This window comes from Schistocerca nitens, unplaced genomic scaffold (assembly GCF_023898315.1).
Source record: "Schistocerca nitens isolate TAMUIC-IGC-003100 unplaced genomic scaffold, iqSchNite1.1 HiC_scaffold_450, whole genome shotgun sequence".
Lineage (NCBI taxonomy): Eukaryota > Metazoa > Arthropoda > Insecta > Orthoptera > Acrididae > Schistocerca > Schistocerca nitens.
The window spans coordinates 328324-349878 of NW_026045983.1; the positions used below are offsets into that span (position 1 = coordinate 328324).

Sequence of the window (21555 nt, forward strand, 5' to 3'; positions counted from 1 at the left end):
CGGTAAAACTTTGTAATTCTGATCAAACTGCATAAGTGCAACAATTAATCTTTTTCACCTCAAATCAATATTGTTCTTTTAAATAGTAACTCTACTACTGTGGGCAGCTTTTCAAGTAAAGCAAATTATTTAAGAAAATAACTGCAGATCAATTTAAAAATGAACTGGAAGTGGAATATTTCTGAAACTATAAAACTGAACTTTAAACACTATAACTCCACACGTGTGAAAGCAATCACAATTATTTTTACAACTGCTGAATAAGTCTTTCCTTAATAAGTTAGGCTACTTGGAATTAAATTCATTATATTAAAATCAAGAAAAGTTCACAAATGCCTGGGTCATTTACAGAGTGCCAAATATAAACAATTTGATGGAGGCTGGTGGCACTGGTGGCGTAATTTACAGTGGCTGTTAACATGGCGGCGATGCAGTCACGGCAGTACTGTTGGCCTCGCCCTGCTGCAGACCTTCTTGGAATCGGAATTATATTTTTAAAGGGCCAAAAACAATGCCATGATAACAGTGTCACCAAATTCATCACCCAAGGCCCATAAATACTGCTCTTAGGCTCCTCTGCCTCAAAACTCCAAGAACACGAGCCACGATGTTCCGCTACTGCTAGCGAGGTGTTAACCTCACTACTGCTCGGCCCAGACTCCTTACCTGTCACAAAGGACGAGTTGTCACTTGGGTGCCAACCGCACCTTTTTCAGTCCGCCAGGCTACTTCAATAACTGCAGGCCTTCCCCGTATCTCTGACATTGAACACTACATTCCCTAACTGTGGACCAAGTCATTTACAGTACATTATATAACAATCATTCCAGTAGTTATTTAAATCCACAAGCACGGTTTAAACAATATTGTTCAGAAGGTTCACATAACTGAAATATGTATACATAGTCAAAGACTTTCCATGATTGATACAACAGTCTACATAAGCAGCATTACAAATTGACATAGAAATATCGATAGAAAGTAGGTCAAAAATGAATATTACATATGCCCAATGGTTCACTGAAGTTTGCTGTTGGGTTAACATCAATAACACCTTAATGATGTCGAACAGTCAGAGAAATAATCAATTCTACCAGAGTTGGGTTTGAAAAGAATACGTTACAAAACATGTTAAAACACTATACACTCGTTACACATAATTACCAAAACAAGACATAAGCATCATTATTCAGTTATGTACACCTATCATAACTGGATCTCATTTTGAGAAACAGTTAAGTTGAGTAGTAAGTAAAATTTTTCTGTATTGCAAGATTATTGAGAGTAGCATGTTTTAAGCATTCAAAAAATGTAGGTACACTTATTCAAGTACACCCCTACAAATATCACAAGAAATTTGACATTGTATGTGTAACACATCCTATAGCATAAGTTTGAAGTTACGAAACAGGAATCTACAAATGCTGCTTCTAATAATAGCAGTCCATTCTTTGATATTTACATAAACAAACAAAAATATTTAAACTGAACCTAGTATTCTTTCTGACTGCCCTTATTTGAAACACAGTCCCTCTTTGAAAACCATAGCAAACACATACAATACTAACAGAGGTGATAATTGAATAGCTACGGTCGCAGGTTCGAATCCTGCCTCGGGCATGGATGTGTGTGATGTCCTTAGGTTAGTTAGGTTTAATTAGTTCTAAGTTCTAGGGGACTTCTGACCACAGCAGTTGAGTCCCATAGTGCTCAGAGCCATTTGAACCATAATTGAATAATTTTCCTACCTGCAATAGCATCTCACAGTCTGACAACATTTGATACATCACGTATCTCATCAATCGATTGACTGCCCATTTTTGGTTTTGGAAGTCTTCCAGACACGTTTTCTTGCCCCACTTTGGCAAGTGTTTTATGCCGCCCACTCTGTATTTTAGGCAATCCACATTTCTTTTCAATTCGGTAACATTTGCCTTTAGCCATTTCAACATAGGGTTTCAGATTTTACAACAGCTTTTAGAATCTGTAACTTACAAGAAAGTATCAGCAATTTTAGATAGGTACCATCATTTATATAAAGACATAAATTGCAGTTAAGTACAGTACAATATCTTCATTAGAAAGATGTACGAGGGTCAGCCACAAAGTAAGATACGTTTCTATTTCTATTCGCGGCAGCGCTACGATAGCAGTTCCGAGCATGCACGGCAGTTACTCTGACTCAAGGAGAAGACATGTACGCCTTTTTCAGATCGCTGCTGCCGACGTGTGCTTTGTAGTGCTTCCTTATATTGTCAGCCGTAATTGAAAACGGGGCCGTATGTGAAAACAGATCTATGATTCGTTTTCTAAATGTAAAGAAAGTTAAACCAAAGGAAATTCGTCGGTAAATCTGCAAGGTTTACGGACAAAATGCTAGGAGTGATTCAGTGGTTAGAAGATGGGTGACACTGTTCAGTAAGGATGTGATAAAGTGCACGATGAAGAACGAAGTGGACGCCCACCTGTGGTTATTGATGAACTGGTTCACACAATTGACGAGAAGATTAAACACAACCGTAAGTTTCCACTTGGTGCCCTTGCTATGGAAGTTCCGCAAATCTCGCAATCACTAGTTCATGATATAGTTACTGAAAAACAGAAATTTCGAAAACTTTCTTCACGTTGGGTACCAAAAGTTCTTACTGAACAATAAATAAATAAATAAATAAAAAACAATGGATGAGCAGTGCACTTCAGGCCTTGATACGCTACAATGAAGAAGGCGACGGTTTTCTTTCTCGGATAGTCACCGGGGATGAAACTTGGGTATCGTATGACGCCCCTACGATAAAACGGCAATCAATGGAATGGAGGCACACTTCATCCCCAATGAACGTTAAGCCTAAGCAAATCTTGACACCTTGAAAAGTCATGTGCACAGTTTAATGGGACAGAAAAGCCATTTTTGTGATTGATTTCTTACCACAAGGCTAAACAATCAATGCACATGGTTACTGCGAGACCATTAAGAAATTGCGCCGCACAATACAGAACAAGCACCGAGGATTACTGTGAAAAGGTGTTGTTTTTCTCCATGACAATGCCTCGCCTCACACGGCGAATGTGACCAAACTACTCTTACGGGAATTTCACTGGGAAGCACTTGCTCATCCTCCGTACAGCGCGGACCTCGCTCCTGGCGACTTTCATCTCTTCTTACACCCAAAATCTGTCCTTTGTGGTCAACACTTCAACGATGGTGACGAGCTGACAGAACATGTTACCATATGGTTAAATACACAGGCGGCAACCTTCTTTGAAGAAGGCATACAAAAACTTGTGCCATGCTATGACAAGTGCCTACAAAATTTCAGAAGCTATGTGGGAAAGTAGTTCAACAGTTGTAGCTTTTGTACAATAAATATTTTTTCTGTATTTGTACACATCTGTTTTATATAACCAAACGGAACTTACTTTGTGGACATACCTCGTATTTCCTTTACAGCATAATACACATTTTAATTTCTGTATCATTTCTGAATATACTTCATTTACTCATTCCTAGGGACATACGGTTTGAGATCCACTATATTATGGACACCAAGGGGCTTCTTGGACTTGGGATAGATTAAATAGAAGGCATTGTTGTAAGGTATATTTTGTATTATGAATGGCGTGTTATATATATTTTTAATTTCATGCTTAAGTTCACTTGATTTTTCATGGGTCTTCAGAAGAACATAGTCTCCAATTTTGAACGTAGCAAACTTCAGGCTCCTACTGTGCCTATTAGATCTCGTTTCTGCTTTGTTTCTTCTTTTATCAATTATTTCTTCTGCACTAATCTCAAATCTATACATGGTGGGAACTAGTTGTTTTCTCAATTAAACATTTGTTCTTATTATTGAGCATGATTTCCTCAGGTGTAAACCCAGTAGATTCACGAGGCAAGATATTCATTACACACTCAAATTCAGATACAAATCTGCCCTGTTGTCGATGGAATAGGTCCTACGTAACCTTCCTATTTCCCTCGCATACCATTCAACAGTGTTGCTTGCTGGATGTTGGGCTGAAATATATTTAATTTCTACACTATTTTGCTCCATGCCATCTTTCAAGATTTTGTAAATGAATTGAGTGCCATTATCGGACAGTACTGCTTTGGGTTTTCCAAATACTCAATCATCCTATAGAACACTGACTTTGCTGTCACCTACAGTTTTGTAAATGTAGAAAATACTTCCAAAATCACTAAATTATATTTGCAATTACGAGAAGTTTTGGGGAAGGGGCGCCATACAGATCCACGGATGGTAAATCCATGGTATCTTCAGGTAACGTGTTCTGCATTGGGCCTTGGTTAATTCTGTTGGTTACCTTAGCTTTCTTGCAGATGTCAGAAGACTTAATATGTTCAGTGACCTTTCTACGGGCACTATTGGCAATCACTATAACACTAGACAGTTTATCTAGACACCCCTTTGTCTCAATGCTAGGTGAAAATAATCTGACATTGGTATCAAATTTGATAGGCCAACACACCCTCCATTCTTCAGTAACGAAGTCTTTCCTCCTACACAAGATACTTTTAAAAACTCCTCAATCTCGGGATATTATATATTATCAAAATTTACTTTCACAGATTTCAAGTTGGATCCTCATTTTCTTGGTATTTCATTTTTATGTAAATCGTTCAATTTTCTTTTTGCCTGAAACTTCATGTGATTAATGTGGAAAGATTCATCTTCATTGGATTCCTTGAGTACCTCATAAATGCCGTTGGGACAATGCATTGCCAAATAAGTTTCTGTTCCCTTTACATAGCAGACTTCGCAATTAAATTTATACAGGCATAAAACCCATCGAGTTAGCATGCCATTTAGAAGGCAAGATTCTTCAAAATGTTGTGGTCAGTGTGCATGATGATCTTATAACCCCACAAATAATTTCTAAATTTCTTTAGGCCCCGTACTATGACTAACTCCTTCTGTGTATGGTATAGTTCCTTTCGTATTCCCTCAACATGCCACTGGCAAAAGCTATAGCTCTGTTCTGAATTTTCTGAACCATTTACCGCTTGAAAAATTTCAAAACCAATCCCATAGGTGCTACTGTCGGTATTCGTATGGAAAGTCTCTGACAGTATTGGCTGATGTAAAACATTTATTATGTAAAAGTTCGTTCTTCAGAGATTCGAAATCTAGCTGACACTCATCTGTCCAAACAAACGCACTATTCCTTTTTAAGAGGTTTTCAAGAATGGGTTATTGAAACCTTGTCCCTTAACAATTTTTTTGTAAAATCCACAGAAACCTGGAAAGGCTTTCAACTGTTTGCTATTTTTTCTTTTTTGCGAAAATAACGCAACGACTCGGTGACAGGTATGGGTGAGGCGTGGCCAGATCTCGGAATCGTCAAAAAATTAAATGAAAGAAAAGGGGTTAAGGGCGTAGTGGGTTCGAATACCGCAACTTGCTTGAATTTTAATTCGTGATAATAGTTGTTAGTTAAAAAAAAGTTGAAATGATTCTTGCTACGTATGCCGAAGGTCTGGGTTCGTTTCTCACATCCGGCAATCATCTCTAACAAGCATAAGTAGCATCTCTCCCACCTCTGGTAGCCTGGAGGAGAGTCGGTACAGGCTGGGCCCTGACAGAGGCGGAAGTCATGCCAGGTCGAAACTCTGTCACCAGTTACCTTTCTTAAGCGATATTTCTTGAAATCAATGAGCCAATCGCCGTGCAGGACCACAGGGCACTTGACTCTTACTGTATTCGAGCCTGAGATGTGGAAAACTTGGCGCTGGACTGGGATTCGAACTCAGATCTCCCTTTTCGCGACGTGCGATGCCTTTCAGATGATACATTTCCACCGCCTCATTGTTTCCACTCGTCTGAAAAGTCATAAAGACCTTCACAAAAGACACATGTCTGGGTTGGAGTGCTGGTATGTCATTTTGAGTTGTACCATGCGCGCACCAAACTACATGTGACAAGTTATTATGATTTTTAACGCCTATCTGCGCTTTGTCAACAATAATGGTGGGTTCTAGTTTTGACTCCCAAGTCAGACAGGCAGCTTTTCGTTCTATTATGTCAGTTTCAAACATGCCGCTCCTAGCAACTGGTGAAAGAGAATAGTACAGTCAATGTGTCTTTGTATGTAGTCAACAACGATGTGTGTAGGGTTCGATTCCTAGTCAGCAGAAAACATTCATCATGATATTTGCAATTCATACATGTGCACATTTCGCTGCTCATGGAGTAAACCAATATATAACGTCTACGAGTGACTATGACCCGTTATTCATAAGAATAAACCTGATGCAAACATTGCACTATGTATTCTTCGGCATTTTCTGGAACCTCATTGGATTTCTTTTCACGTGGAACTGCAGCCAAGCTGTCTGAAGTACTGTCAGGTACGGTAATAAGGGTATGTTCTGTGTGGTGCGTTACGCGCACATGGACTGAGCGATAATACGGGACAACAGCTGTACCGGTGCCTTTATCTTGGACAGCACTGGCCAGTCAGCTGGTGCAGCTAGCCTGGTGTGGCGTGCCCAGCTGCAGTTCACACGTAGAGAGAGGCGAGCAGAGGAGCAATACAGCTTCGAATGTCATTGTTAAGCTGGATGAAATAATACACGGCAAATTTCCCACAATACGCTCCTTAGACGACTAGACGCAAACCGCAACACGTTGTCGTTTTTAGCTAATGTTTTATAGTAATTATAAACAAGAATGATGCAAAAAATGAAATGATCGTATGGCATTGTTGGAGGGAGGCCCCATGCGGGGCAGTTCCGCCGCCGTATCACAAGTTCTTTTCAGTTGACGCCACTTCGGCGACTTGCTTGCGTCAATGATGATGGACACACAACACGCAGTTATCTCGAGGCAGAGAAAATCCCTGACCCGGCCGGGAATCGAACCCGAGACCCTGTGCGCGGGGAGCGAGAACCCTGCCTCAAGACCACGAGCGGCGGACAGCAAGAATGATGAAAATTCCTGGCTGAACCACATGGTATTTTTTCTGTATAATCTGTGTGTAACTTGAGAGAAGAGTGAAGCATTTCACTGTACAGATAAATAATGAAGCCACTGAAGTATTACTTATAGTCAGTCGTCTGGTAATCTCTTAGCTCCTTCCTTACCCGAATCCGAGGAAAACATTCAGTTCACCTGCTGCTAGAATCCACGAAGCCAACCAGGCACAGCATTTTCTCTTCTTCTTTTATGATGAACCCTTTCTACAAGGCGCCAGCGTACGACAGTGACGTGAAAAAGCTGCATGCTTTAGTTCCGGTACGTCTGACAGCTTAACAGTCTTGTTACTTCTCGGGCCAAATCCCGCTGCTTGGCTCCAGCTCAGTTCTGTTGGGTTCATATTACGTGTTTGTACGATACTTATCTACCTCTGTGGCATAGAACGATGGACATAGTCCAAATAAAGAGGATTTGGTTTCTCATTTTTGCATTAAAAATTAAACTTATATTTTTTTAATTTAAACAACTTTTATGAACAGTATTTCATAAAACATAGATAATTAAGAATTAGTATTTGAAATGGAAACAGGAATTTCTCGTCCAATATGTAATTAGAAACAAGAAGACATGCATTATTCTTAAAAAATGATGAGTAGTTCTATAATTGCGAGATGTAGGTATTTCAAATTGAACGAGAAAGAAAAATGATACTGGGGAGATTCAAACAAACGCACGAATAACCGCGTGTGGTTTGCATTTCGTTACGCTACCGACTAACCGACACTTTTTTTTGTGTTACTGTTGGGTAGAATGTGAAGCGAATTATGTTAGATTTTCTATCTGGCTCGTAACTTGAGACGAGGGCCGAAATGTAGTTAAAAAAAAAAAAAAAAAAGTCGATACACTCGGACGCGAACACGCGACTGTAAGTTTAGAGTGTATGACGATTACCTCTTTTTTTTACAATTACCACTTTTTTCTTTTTTTCTTTTTTTCTTTCCGACTGGGGCTCGAACGCGGGATGTCATCTGGCTAAAAATGGCTCTGAGCACTATGGGACTTAACATCTATGGTCATCAGTCCCCTAGAACTTAGAACTACTTAAACCTAGCTAACCTAAGGACATCACACAACACCCAGTCATCACGAGGCAGAGAAAATCCCTGACCCCGCCGTGAATCGAACCCGGGAACCCGGGCGCGGGATGTTATACTTAGATGGCAGACACTTTTTTTGTTTTTTTTTTTGTTTTATATTGTTCGCTCACGCCACAGTACAATACCGCGACCAATTTTAATTTTTCTTTTTTTTTCCAGACACAGGAAAAACCCGAAATTATACACTCAAATGGCAGTGTATTCCTTCAAAAAACGAAAATAGTCACTCTTTTTTTTTTCAAAGTACTTACTGAAGGCAATCAATTAAAATAAGAGAATTCACTTCACTTTGACAGTCAGGATACCATTATAACACTGCAAGCCGTATGACTCCAAACGGAAGCAACGCTGTTTTAAGAAATGAATCGTCCACTTCAGGAAATAAATTCTAACCGGAGTGCACTCGAGTGCCACATTTTCAAGGACGACTTGACTAACGGAACCATCGCGATGTGTAAACAACACTTTAGAACCAACCCGGGAGAGAAGTCTTTCTGCTTGAACGGGATCATAAAACTTGACAAAGCATGCATACAAATCAGAATCAAACTAAGCAGTATCTACCTGATCAGGTGTACCACGGATAACATCAGCCAACCAATCGTGAATTTCTAAGGAGCCAGGTTGAACACGACGCGTCAAAACTGAAACGAACAGTGGCTCGACGAGGAACAAATTTTGGAGACTCGACGGACACCATGGCGCGGGCAGAAAACACCGCCGCCAAGAGCAAAACGACGACAAACTCCGCTACGCCAACTACGATGTGACTCCGGCCGATACACCAACAAGACTGAGGTGAGCGGCTCCGACACGAGCGGCGCTGCGGCACAGGCGGCAGTTACTTGTAAACAACTGCATTATGTACAACTCTGGAAAAACCTCAAAGCCGATTATCTCTGTAAATTTATGAAAAAAACATTAGGAACAGCCTATTTCTCGGCACTTTTTAACCACGGAACAGAGAGCAGCCTCAGCCAGTTTCATACCGCGCATTAACAGCACGACAATCAGAGCACAACGCTGCAGAGGCTGTGACTGTACACGGTTTTTGAAGTAAAAACTATGTGGCTAAAGCGTGACTAACAAAAACTTTGATGGCTCTTAATGCATTTGAATATTTTAAAGTTTCATTTAACGGAACTTGGTAATAAGATATCTAATACACAAGTACGTCCTACTTCCAAAAGTGTTAACAACACCAGCGTACATGTGCTACGGCTTCTGACCAGTCATCGCGTTTGCATTTGTTTACACCAGGTTTATTCTTATAATGAACGGGTTATAGATGTCAACGTCGATAGGTGCTGGTGCCCAGAGTCGATCGCGGTCCTCTGGTTTGGAGCCGTGTGGAGGGTCTAAACCAGAGGCTCAGACGACTCTGCGACTATAATGGTTGCAAATTCATCGACCTCCGTTATTGGGTGGAGAACTGTAGGGCCCCCCTAGACAGGTCAGGCGTGCACTACACACCGGAAGCAGCTACTAGGGTAGCAGAGTACGTGTGGCGTGCACACGGGGGTTTTTTAGGTTAGAGGGACCCCCCCTTGGGCGAAACGATAAAATACCTGACGGCTTACCAGAGAGGACATTATCATCGTTGATAAAGAACGTCCGTCCTCAGAGACCAAAAACAGGAAAAGTCAACGTAATATTGGTAAACTGCAGGAGTATCCAGGGCAAGGTTCCTGAATTAGTATCTCTTATTGAAGGAAATAGTGCGCATATAGTATTAGGAACGGAAAGTTGGTTAAAACCGGAAGTGAACAGTAACGAAATCCTAGACACAGAATGGAATATATACCGCAAGGATAGGATAAACGCCAATGGTGGAGGAGTATTTATAGCAGTAAAGAATTCAATAATATCCAGTGAAGTTATTAGCGAATGCGAATGTGAAATAATCTGGGTTAAGTTAAGTATCAAAGGTGGGTCAGATGTGATAGTCGGATGCTTCTATAGACCACCTGCATCAGCAACCGTAGTAGTTGAGCGCCTCAGAGAGAACCTGCAGAACGTCGTGAAGAAGTTTCGTGATCATACTATTGTAATAGGGGGAGACTTCAATCTACCAGGTATAGAATGGGATAGTCACACAATCAGAACTGGAGCCAGGGACAGAGACTCTTGTGACATTATCCTGACTGCCTTGTCCGAGAATTACTTCGAGCAGATAGTTAGAGAACCAACTCGTGAAGCTAACGTTTTAGACCTCATAGCAACAAATAGACCGGAACTTTTCGACTCCGTGAATGTAGAAGAGGGTATCAGTGATCATAAGTCAGTGGTTGCATCAATGACTACAAGTGTAATAAGAAATGCCAAGAAAGGAAGGAAAATATATTTGCTTAACAAGAGTGATAGGGCACAAATCGCAGAATATCTGAGTGACCACCATCAAACGTTTATTTCTGAGGAAGAGGATGTGGAACAAAAATGGAAAAAATTCAGAAACATCGTCCAGTACGCCTTAGATAAGTTCGTACCGACTAAGGTCCAAAGCGAGGGGAAAGATCCACCGTGGTATAACAATCATGTACGAAAGGTACTACGGAAACAAAGAAAGCTTCATCATAGGTTTAAGAGTAGTCGAATCATAGCTGATAAGGAAAAGCTGAACGAAGCGAAAAAGAGCGTAAAGAGAGCAATGAGAGAAGCATTCAACGAATTCGAACATAAAACATTGGCAAACAATCTAAACAAGAACCCTAAAAAGTTTTGGTCATATGTAAAATCGGTAAGCGGATCTAAATCCCCTATTCAGTCACTCGTTGACCACGATGGCACCGAAACAGAGGACGACCGAAGAAAGGCAGAAATACTGAATTCAGTGTTCCGAAACTGTTTCACTGCGGAAAATCGTAACACGGTCCCTGACTTCAGCCGTCGCACGGACGCCAAAATGGAAAATATTGAAATAAACGATATCGGAATTGAAAAACAACTGCTATCACTTAGTAGCGGAAAAGCATCCGGACCAGACGAGATACCCTTAAGATTCTACAGTGATTATGCTAAAGAACTTGCCCCCTTTCTATCAGCAATTTATCGTAGATCGCTGGAAGAACGTAAAGTACCTAGCGACTGGAAGAAAGCGCAGGTCGTTCCCATTTTCAAGAGGGGTCATAAATCAGATGCGAATAATTATAGGCCTATTTCGCTTACGTCAATCTGTTGTAGAATAATGGAACATGTTTTGTGTTCTCGTATTATGACGTTCTTAGATAATACAAATCTCCTTCATCATAACCAACATGGATTCCGCAAACAGAGATCATGTGAAACTCAGCTCGCCCTATTTGCCCAAGAAATTCACAGTGCCGTAGACACTGGCGAGCAGATTGATGCCGTATTCCTGGACTTCAGGAAGGCATTTGATACGGTTCCGCACTTACGTTTAGTGAAAAAAAATACGAGCTTACGGAATATCGGACCAGGTTTGTGATTGGATTCAGGATTTCCTAGAAGAAAGAACACAACATGTCATTCTTAACGGTTCAAAATCTGCAGATGTAGAGGTAATTTCGGGAGTACCGCAGGGAAGCGTGATAGGACCTTTATTGTTTACAATTTACATAAATGACTTAGTTGACAACATCGGTAGCTCCGTGAGGCTATTTGCAGATGACACGGTTGTCTACAAGAAAGTAGCAACATCAGAAGACTCGTACGTACTCCAGGAGGACCTGCAGAGGATTAATGCATGGTGCGACAGCTGGCAGCTTTCCCTAAACGTAGATAAATGTAATATAATGCGCATACATAGGGGCAGAAATCCATTCCAGTACGATTATGCCATAGGTGGTAAATCATTGGAAGCGGTAACGACCGTAAAATACTTAGGAGTTACTATCCGGAGCGATCTGAAGTGGAATGATCACATAAAACAAATAGTGGGAAAAGCAGGCGCCAGGTTGAGATTCATAGGAAGAATTCTAAGAAAATGTGACTCATCGACGAAGGAAGTAGCTTACAAAACGCTTGTTCGTCCGATTCTTGAGTATTGCTCATCAGTATGGGACCCTTACCAGGTTGGATTAATAGAAGAGATAGACATGATCCAGCGAAAAGCAGCGCGATTCGTCATGGGGACATTTAGTCAGCGCGAGAGCGTTACGGAGATGCTGAACAAGCTCCAATGGCGGACACTTCAAGAAAGGCGTTACGCAATACGGAGAGGTTTATTATCGAAATTACGAGAGAGCACATTCCGGGAAGAGATGGGCAACATATTACTACCGCCCACATATATCTCGCGTAATGATCACAACGAAAAGATCCGAGAAATTAGAGCAAATACGGAGACTTACAAGCAGTCGTTCTTCCCACGCACAATTCGTGAATGGAACAGGGAAGGGGGGATCAGATAGTGGTACAATAAGTACCCTCCGCCACACACCGTAAGGTGGCTCGCGGAGTATAGATGTAGATGTAAGACAAGACTTTAAACTCCTCATTTCAGTTTGTTATCCCGCTGTTGCTGAAAAATGATTTCTAACGTTTGACTGTGCTTAGTTAACCATCCAATTAAGTGTTGGGTCGGAATATCCGGTAAACACAAATCTGTGTCAGGTCATTTCAAGTTTGAACGTGCACACTCTTTGTTACTTGTGACTGAAACCATACTAAAAATTTGTCGTCTTTACTTGCTCGATTGAATTCCCAGACAGTAGCGAAGTAAAAAAAAAGTTCGTCGTGTAATTTGAAGGTGGAAGTTGCTTTGAAGGTTCATTTTTGCAATAAATTTGAATTTGCAAGCGTAATGGCTGTGTAATCCCCAGCAACATGTCTCTGGTATTTGCATTACCGAAGTGTCAGTTTGCATCTAAACTGATGGTCGCACAGAGCAGTTGTCTCTTGTGGCCCCATGCAGTGAACATTCTGTATAGGCAAAGACTGTACCGAAAACAGAGCAGAGGAACAATGTCATGTGGACTGATCACAAATCAGACGAATCACAATTCAGATCGTTCCACAAAGTTTAGGGTATGAAGCCACATAAATTCAGCCTCTTCTAACATTTCGGCTGAATACCGTCCAGCCATCTTCAGAGTGAGCCGAGGTGAGTGACGCTGCAGCGCTTGGTCCGCCCTTTTAAACCCGAGGACCGAACCACTGCATAAAAGGACGGAGCAAGTGCGGCAGCGTCAGTCACCTCGGCTCACTCTGGAGATGGCTGGACGGTGTTCAGCCGAAATATTAGGAGAAGAGGCTGAATGTATACTGCTGGATGCCAGAAACTTCATGGCACAGTCTTTATACCGCGAAAACACGAAGATGGACAACAAATCGGATTGTACAGATGCTTTTGTGCATGGTAGTACACGTTAAATACATGTGCACATGCCATCAGCCACACAAAATGTGATGTGTGCACACACACTCACACACAGTTTTTTTTTATGGCGGTGGAGTGGCCAATATGCTGTATGTTACGTCTGAAATGTTTCGAAGGCATGGTTGTCTGTCAGAAAGTTTCAGTATTTGGTGAGGCTGTGTCAAGAAAACTGCCGGTAACTGGAGTGAAATTTTTGTGGCTGCATATCAGGAAAGTGTGTCTTTGAAAACCAAGGTGTGGGATTCTTCTTGGGTGTGACCTGGGGCACTGAAGCTGCAGACAGAGTAGTAGCATTAGCTGCAACAAGCCTGTTCTGTAGTGGAGGTGAGCGACTGGTTAGCTGTAGCGTCCTGATAGCAATGGAGCTGAATTCGAGGGATGAGTGTGACAAAATGTGACAACGTAATTCTTTCAGAGGTTGTGTAATGCTATTTGTAATGGACGATGAGTGAAGAATTTTTTATGAGGGCGGATAGAACAGATCAGCTGTAGCTTAATACATACACAGAATTACACACTGTTTTATACTGTAGGCTTGTTTCAGGACACATTTGTATTCACAACAGTTGTTTCTTCATGCGGCAGTTTGCCTCGTTATGTGGGTGTGTTGTGTATTTGTAGCAGAGACTGGCAGTTTGTGTGTTTTGTGCAGGAGGCTCTCTGCAAAGACGAGAAACATGAGGCTGGTCCATGCAGCTGCGAAGAGGGCAGTGGGGCAGCTGAGGGCGCTGCTCGCCGCGGGGGCAGACGTGGGGGCGAGGGCCGGGCTGGAGGGGCGGACCGCCCTGCACTGGGCAGCGTGCAGGGGAGACGTCGAGGCGGCGAGGCTGCTGCTGGAGGCGGGGGCGGCGGTGGACGCCAGGGAGATCAAGGGCAAGCAGAAGACTCCTCTGCACCTGGCTGCAGAGGAGGGAGACGCTGCTGTCACGCGGCTGCTGCTGCGGGCGACCGCCGACCCCAACGCCAGAGATTGCAGAGGGTGGAGGCCTCTGCATCTTGCAGCAGCCTATGGCCATGCAGAAGTGGCAGCTGCGTTGCTCGACGCGGGGGCCGACAGGGGGGCCACAACTGGTGATGGTAGGGGGACAGCGCTGGACATCGCCAGGGAGTCGGGCTACAGGCGGGTGGTGGAGATGCTGTCATGAGGCAGCCAGTACAACGAACTCTGTGCGAGGAAAGAGAACTGAAACAATTTGTAGAAGGGCAGTATTCACAATTTTTTAAATAAAGAAGCAAATAACTCAATCCTATTGTGACTCACTAATTTCAGCCCTCCTCAAGTAGCATACAGCACAAAAATACTCTAAGCAACTCTGTAGCAAAACTGAGACAACGCCAGATAACAGCAAAATAATTCAGATAACAACAGACAATCTATCTCTCAAGAAAAATGTCGTGAGTACTCTTCCAGATTAAACTTGGCAAAAGTCAACAGGTCATTGTGAACAAACACAACTGTTCTATAATATCTGATTGCTGAAAAGTATTTCACAGCAGTCTATAAGGTGCTGTATCAGACTACTTTAATTTGCAACGTACACTGTTATATGAGTTATGTCAACCGAATTTTCGCTTCTGATATCACACTTACTTTACTTCAGCATATTCAGCATACATTGTGTACTACCATACTCCCCGTGTCTAATTACCATGAGATATTAGTAGCAACATCCATCCCCCATAACGCGCCTGTCATCAGGAAATATACAGTCGGTCCACATTTAACTAAACACATTTAGAGCACAACCTCACCCCTCACAGTACCCCCACAGCTGTTTGTATAAATTCGATACTTCACCAAACTGTACTTTCTCTCTAGTTTGTTTAGGAGTCACCTCTTTTATAATCCTAATATAATGCAACCACCAGACAAACTGTGACCCTGTTGCAGAACAGTCCTTAAGGCCGTCATCGTGTTTTTGCAGGAGATCGTTAAAATTGCACTTACGAAGAGCATTGAAAAGGCGCAGAAGAAGTCGCTCAGACCCAACATTGCCTTCATGAATCTTTTCAACAGCAAAATTTCTTATCTGAGACCCTCCCTACTAACGTCTACACTCTAGGAAGATTCGTCGTTTTCCTTACGTAGTTGCACAGGAAACAACATGTTTGTGCTGTGTGTGGCTGCTCACACTACACTCTAGTTTCTTACAGCTGTGTATTAAAATGGGAAACATTTAGTTAAAACTGTTCTTCCAGCTCTGGTTTAAATCGGCATCTGGTGCTTCATCAACAAACCGTTTTCTTCTGCCTTGCCGTTTGTCTCCGTCATCAATCATTACATTCAGTTCAGGTGATATTCCAATATTTTCTGCTACTTCACAACTTCCTGCGTAGATAGTATCCCAACATTTCTCAGTTGATTTAATTCTTCTCCGAGACACGTATTAATACTATTTACATGTGTTGTAGTTTCTCTGGTTTGAAGTACAACTATACGTATGTTTATTCCAGATAATAATTTCAAATACTTCTGAATGCTCCTTAGTTCAATATGTTGCTCCCGCAGTCCAAGTTATTAGCAAGTTCAACCAGCCTTTGTAATCCTGGTAAATTCTCAGCAAATGGATGCATGGTGCCAACCTGCATAGACCATCTCGTTGCCGATATTTTCTTTTAAAGCTTTCCATAGCTGCCACATCCATTTTGAATGAGTTTCTTAGAAACAGCAGCTGTCCTGAAAACAGAGGAGAAACAACTTCGGGAAGTATCGCTGTCATCTCGAGTGCTTCTTTTTCCCAGATATTCCCCATATGTGGCAGATATAAACTGACGTCTGATTTCTTTGTGTGCAACTATGACTTCCATCTCCGCCATGATATTAAACGCTCTTCATGGAACTAAAACAGCGCAATCTTATGCCCCTGCCGAAAATACGGAATGCACCTGACGCCCTTTATCTGGTGTTGTGTGCTTATTTCCTCACATAGGAACGGTACAGCACGCTTCAGCAGAGTGGAAACATCCCATAACCCCATCTCCTTTCCTCGAATCGTCAAACACGCCAGTATTCACTACTGGTAACTGCTCAATAACGGGACATCCAATATTCTGAAATGTCTTCATGTTTATTTAAACTCATATTTGTGAAAGTATGGTTGGTATCTGAGCAATTATTAAAATTTATTTTGCTATAGAGATACGTAAATCTCCGTGCAGGGCAACAGAAATGCGTTAAGATTACATTTTGAGCGGAAGTACGTGAAGCACACGCTACACGAAGCAGAATCCAGGCTAGCCAGTAAGTCAGTTCGCCTGCGAGAGAGCAGTCCGTTTTTACAAATGCTATTTCACTGCAAAACGACTCACATTAAAATGTTGGCCCTGAATATTGTTAATTTTTATCTTTAGAGTTGCAAACAATCACTCTATCAGAACTGTTATTGTAATCATAGAGCAAGAGAACATAAAATTTTACAGATCTCACCTTGTGTTAAAAGTGCTTGAAAATAGACAAAATATCAACTTTCTGAAATCTTCTAGCGATTTGAAACGGATTTTAACGGATACATTCTGACAGTCACTGTACCTTACAGAGGGCATTAACTTTGCTGGTAATTACACTTTTTGGCCTATCTGTGCAAACAGAAGGCTCATCTGTTCTGCAACCTGTTACTACTATGATAATGATGGAACTGTCAAAAACCAAATTTAATTTACCGCACTTGATAGCGATATTCAGTGCAAGCGGTATCTTATCAGTTTCCATAAAAATGTTTCTCCAGTACGCAACTCGTGATGTGTAGTTCCAGTACGCAGACACATTCATAAAGGTAAAGAATGAAAAATGATGAACTAAAGTCCACCACTGATAAATGAGAACAAAGATTCCAAGTATAAGTGTGCTTTATTAAGCCAAAATAGCAATACACTCTTTCATAAAATTCTGACAACTACACAGGTTAGCAAAATATTTCTTAATAAATTTCCCATGTGCAATTATTTTCCTTAACATGTGTTTCAATTATAGGACAAAACCTTATGTTGCATTATGAAATTTCCGCTATAAACTTCAGCCATACGCAATGTCATAACAATAACAAACTACACAGTTACAAATATATGTTAGTACAATGTCCTTCTTAGCTAATGCTGTCTCCACCACACGGCAGTCCAGTTTCCAGCTGAGTACACAGCCAGACTGCCCTACACTCACTGCCTGCTACTGACTGGAAAATAAGGGACACCTGTGGTCTCGGGAACAGACCTACGACGCATATGGTTATGCCGATACTACAAGAGTTGAGTACATTTGTCACATTCACAACTACACTCACATTCATGGTCCAAAGAACTTGAAAATTGACATAGCAAATAGGACAGCCCATTTCAATTTTTCACTAAAATGCCGACACGAGTTATTTCTGCATTATGGGCATTTTCCAAAAAGCGTGTGGCTCCAGTTTAGCGGCCATATCAACTGCTGAATCCAGTCGAGGGTGGAACGGACAGTCTACAGTAGAAACAGACCAACATTTCACCACCACTTACACACGTAATTTCATTGCCGCATTGTACACAGTGCGGGAAGGCCATCCTTGCATGAAATATTGTCCGGTTTCGGCCGACAATTGTGAATTCTGTGTCTCTGGAGAGACACCCATACAACCGTACCTCTTTGAATGCACTGATTCTCGTCCACCTTCCCAAGTGAAACTACTCTGGATGGGGAGCGCTTCTTGGCTGTAGTTTAGTTTTTTCGCGTCCTCTGCTATTCATTCCCAATGTCCCAATAGGAACTCCAGTAAACATTTCGTATCATGTCGCACGCAATCTTCCACACCGTCGCCTTGGTACTGAACACTCTGTGTAGCGGTGACACTGTGGACACAGTCGCCAAAAATGGCTGTTGCAAGGTATGAGAGGTTATGGCAGAACACATTGTGTTCTCCAGAATATTACGTGCGGTAGGAGAAAACCAACGGATACTAGGAACTGAAAGCAGTGCCATTAAGTAGATCTCATGTCCTGCGTAATTCACGGCACACTCACTGCTTACACGTTTCGTTATTTATCCCTAGCCACAGCTACACAACCCCAGTTTGGAATAAATCTGTACCATCATCTGGTGAGCGTAATTCCTGTTCGAAAAATTCTTTGCATTCAATCTCGCCACACAAGTCATGGATAGCACTGTGAATGTTCGGGGCTTGCTATGGAGATTTAGGATAGATGCTAACTGATACATGAAAATTAAACACGCATCAAAGGCAAACACCAGTAAGGACTGAAGAATAAAATTGTTCTTAATCTCTCAGATGAACGTTTAAACAGTGCAGTATGTGGTTCGTTATGACTGAAATACTCCAATAAACCGACTGCAGGTTCTCTGACACGAAGAAATCGTAGGCAGTTACTCTCGTAAATAAATGGCCAACGATAGTGACGTAGATGATCAACAGATCTCTCCGAAATAAATTTAAGAGCTAAAATTTCCATGCCGGAAGTAGGACAAGCTTTGGTGCATTGAATGAAAGGACGTGCTAGTAAGTGTGTGGTAAGAAGTGCTTACATATTATTTAGTAGCCCTGATGGAAAGCAATTTCATGATATCCTTACTTATCGCGAAATATGTCGGCGGAAAAAGGAAGATGCAGAATAACGTGAAATCCGGTCATTAATAATTAAATGTACGTTATTTTATTGCTGTAGTTTCGGCCTTGGTAATCGAATTGTGAAACCTATATTGATCAATTTTTTTGCGTTGTAGTTGCATCTTCCTCCAAGAAGTATTGCTGTGATATGTTACCGGTACACATTCCGGCCATGTATCTAAATAGTACAATGGTTGCTTTGACTACAGACAATAAATTAATCTTTAGTATCTGCTCCTCCCAAACATCGTGTCCCCTCCCCTTCGTTTTTAAGATGTCCATACTAGAAACATGTACTACAATTTGGCGCGAATAATGTGTACCTTATGCTACAAAACCACACACACCACCCAGGGCTAACACATATGATGTGATAGAATTAATACTTACTCTTTCAGTAATGAAGTAAATTTTTTTAAGGAAACACATCTCGTACTCTGACAACATCTATGAATGACACATAGCTACTGGCCGACTGCTTCGTTCAGGCCAGTGCTTTGATATAAACATCGAAACTTGTAGTTAATATTAAACTCCTGAAGCTTATGCACGAACTGTTCTGGAAGCCATAAGTTAAAGCGTATGCTGGATAAATGAGAGACTGACGAAAATGTTTTAAAAGTTAAATGTGAGTGCTGTTCTGGATGGAGTAGCTGTTGAGCACAGTATGGTATTTCCTCTGGAAGGGCTGAGTGCTCAGCAAAGAAGGGGGTGTCAAGGCAGGTACCATACCAGCAGGTTTTGCCCAGTGGCCGTCGTAGGTCTGCCAGCAGCTCGCCTTCCCTGGAGTGGGTGACTCTGGAGAGAATTTGAGGCCTACGAAAGGTGGATATTCTTAAATAAGTATATGATCTGTTATTATTCAGATGGTAGATCAAAACCAATCATTTCTAATAATCACAGAGTGATGTGTCTAATAAAATGTCATTCATAGTTGTATCAATAAAAACACCGAAGTTAGAGACTACAGCAAAACTGATAGCATTTCAAATATTAAATGAGTTAAAAATGGTTCTGAGCACTATGCGACTTATCTTCTGAGATTATCAGTCGCCTAGAACTTAGAGCTAATTAAACCTAACTAATCTAAGGACATCACACACATCCATGCCTGAGGCAGGATTCGAACCTGCGACTGTAGCGGTCGCTCGGCTCCAGACTGTAGCACCTAGAACCGCAGGGCCCCTCCGGCCGGCTTAAATGAGTTAGTCAAGTGCCTTGAACCATCTACTGGATAACAGCTATCAACGAAACAAGCAAAATCACAGTACATGCTGCTTTCCTGGATGGTAGGATTTTACGTATTTTATTGTCAATCTGTGTCGAACCATTAGACTACTCCATATTCACTCAGGAAAATAAAACTGCATGCAGTTGTTATCTATGTTGAGTATTGTTACATCCTAGCCAGTAATGCCACCCGAGCCCACTGCCAAAAGGTTGGCAGCATCAAAGTCCAGACGCCGTCCGCATAAGCAGCGCCAGCGAGACAGGAAATGGCCGCAAGTCTGCGCGCGCCACCGCTGGCTTCTGGCTTCTTAAGCGCTGGAGTCGCGAGCTCTAGGACAGTTCTGTATTCGCCGCTCAGTTGTATACTCGCCACCGAATTGTGTACTTGCTAGTCAGTGTGTGTTCATCGCAGCAGAGTTGTCGTTTGTCGTCAGCCGACGCTGACCTAGCCGCTCTGACTCGAACTAGACAGATTTCTGTAGACCATGTTCACCACTGTGTTCTGTATCGTCGTTAATAAAGATAAGTACCGACTTTTATTTAATCAGAGTGTTTGGGTTTTCATCTTTCTGTTCACTGTTCCAGCGGACCGGTCGGCCCGCTATTAAAAGTGTGGCGGTGACTTCGTAAGCCGTTTCTACAGCGAATTGCTTGTCGCTACGAACGCTGCCACAAAAAGTATTTCATTTATTCTTCCGTAATTTTCTTTGTTTCATGGCAAGAGATTGTACGCTAGATTTATATGAACACTGAAGGGAAGACCATTGCTACATCCAAAATTTAGTAGTGTATAGTAACGAAATTTCAAGAATACATTTGTCGAGGTAATATATTTAAGCGATTAACATTGCAAGATACAGATTAATGTAAATGTGAGATAAGCCATTGCAAAAGGGAGTTGCTGGTACATTGATAACCGACGTAACCGCAAGAACGGCGAATGCAAGGATGCAAACGTGCACGAATTGTGTTGTAGAGGTGCTGAAGGTCAGTTTGTGTGATGGTGAATTCAGGGACTGTTAATACTGTTTGTGCATGACGCTGGAGTTGTCGTCCGATGGTGTCCCACGTGTGCTCGACTGCGGGCCACAGCAACATGTCGACACTCAGCAGAGCATGTTAGGTTACAACAGCAGTATGTGGGCGAGCGTTATCCTCTTGGAAAACACCCCATGGAATGCTGATCATGAATGGCAGCGCAACAGGTCGAATCCGACATACAAATTTGCAGTGAGGGTGTGTGGGATAACCACGACAGTGCATCCTCCCGGACCAAAACTTAGGGTGAGGTCCAGCGAGTC

General features: G+C 41.9%; 1 protein-coding gene across 1 annotated transcript in view; it reads left to right on the forward strand.

The window, feature by feature from the left end:
* The window catches only part of LOC126232139 (poly [ADP-ribose] polymerase tankyrase-1-like), a 77391-nt gene extending 62716 nt beyond the window's left edge, over positions 1-14675 (forward strand). Inside the window, exon 3 of the mRNA XM_049942446.1 lies at positions 14083-14675. Coding sequence (XP_049798403.1) covers positions 14083-14575 — 493 coding nt within the window. The 3' untranslated portion in view covers positions 14576-14675. The remainder of the gene's footprint in view (positions 1-14082) is intronic.
* The last annotated feature ends 6880 nt before the right edge of the window (positions 14676-21555 follow it).